This window comes from Mus caroli, chromosome 13 (assembly GCF_900094665.2).
Source record: "Mus caroli chromosome 13, CAROLI_EIJ_v1.1, whole genome shotgun sequence".
Taxonomy (NCBI): Eukaryota; Metazoa; Chordata; class Mammalia; order Rodentia; family Muridae; genus Mus; species Mus caroli.
Window position 1 is genome coordinate 8635598 of NC_034582.1, and position 1234 is coordinate 8636831.

At 44.9% G+C, this 1234-nt stretch overlaps 1 protein-coding gene across 4 annotated transcripts in view; it reads right to left on the reverse strand.

Annotated features, from left to right (window-relative positions):
• Mtr (5-methyltetrahydrofolate-homocysteine methyltransferase) overlaps positions 1 to 1234 on the reverse strand; it is a 77158-nt gene that overhangs the window by 42123 nt on the left and 33801 nt on the right. For all 4 annotated transcript variants that reach the window (XM_029468372.1, XM_021180294.2, XM_021180295.2 and 1 more), the window contains one exon: positions 536 to 721. In XM_029468372.1, coding sequence (XP_029324232.1) covers positions 536 to 721 — 186 coding nt within the window. The remainder of the gene's footprint in view (positions 1 to 535; positions 722 to 1234) is intronic.

The following is a 1234-nucleotide window of genomic DNA, read 5'->3' on the forward strand; positions in this document are numbered from 1 at the left end:
TGCCTGCCTGCCTGCCTGCCTGCCTGCCGCCTGCCTGCCTGCCTGCCGCCTGCCTGCCTGCCTGCCTGCCTGCCTGCCTGCCTGCTGCCTGCCTGCCTGCCTGCCTGCCTGCCATGCTCCTTACCATGATGAACATGGACTCTAATCCTCTCCAACCATGAGCCTTAAAGAATTGTATTTTAAGTTGCTTTGGTCAAGGGGTGTTGTCATAACAACAAGAAAGAATGAAGGGTCAGGTCTCTTTATTTGCTTTTTCTTCCAAATGCATAACCAGCTGTCTGTTCCCAGCAACTTAGTGAATAATTCAACCATTTCCTACTGAGAGAGAGAGAGAGAGAGAGAGAGATTCTCTATTGACGTAAAGAATCAAATTTCTAGACATATATTATTAGTGTGTGTATGTGTGTAAATTTATGTGCAAAGATAAGCATATGTCCATATCTGTGTGTCTACACATATAGCTATTTCGGACATTTTTCTCACTGTGTTCTCACCTGGGTGACACAAGAGTGCCAGCCCAGCAGAAGCCACTTACTTGTCCTTCCTCATCAAAAGCCATAACCACCACAGCAGCTCCAAACTTCTTAATCTTCCGGGCCTTCTCCAGGAAGTCCCGCTCCCCCTCCTTGAGACTGATGCTGTTGACTATGCACTTCCCTTGGCAGCACTTCAACCCAGCTTCAATCACAGCGAAGTTGGAAGAGTCAATGCACAGGGGCACCTGAGGCAGGAGAACAGGAAGATCATGGGTCACAAGTCACCACAGGTCCTCTTTGAGGGGTTCCAAACACTCTATTTCTTCTTTAGGGAACAATAAACAAACTTAAGGTGTTAGAAGTAGGATTTGAATATACTTACTTAAGCTTAAAGTTCAAGTATTTAGAGTAAGATCAGCTCACAGGAGACTATGCACATGGACAGACAGGGAGTCCAAGAGGCTTATCCCTAGTTTACACTTCCAAGTCCTTAACTCTAAAGCAAACACCTTCTCTAGTTTCAAGCATTCTACCCTGACTCATATTAAGGTTGAATTTCTTGCCCTTTGGGAACAAACGACCCTCTGGCCAAGTTACCCAAATTAAACCTTCTCTTTATAAAAACAAATTCCTAAGCAGAAAAAAAATTATTAGAAAGGAAAACCAGACCCATGGAAGGAGTTACAGAGACAAAGTTTGGAGCTGAGACAAAAGGATGGACCATCTAGAGACTGCCATATCCAGGGATCCATCCCATA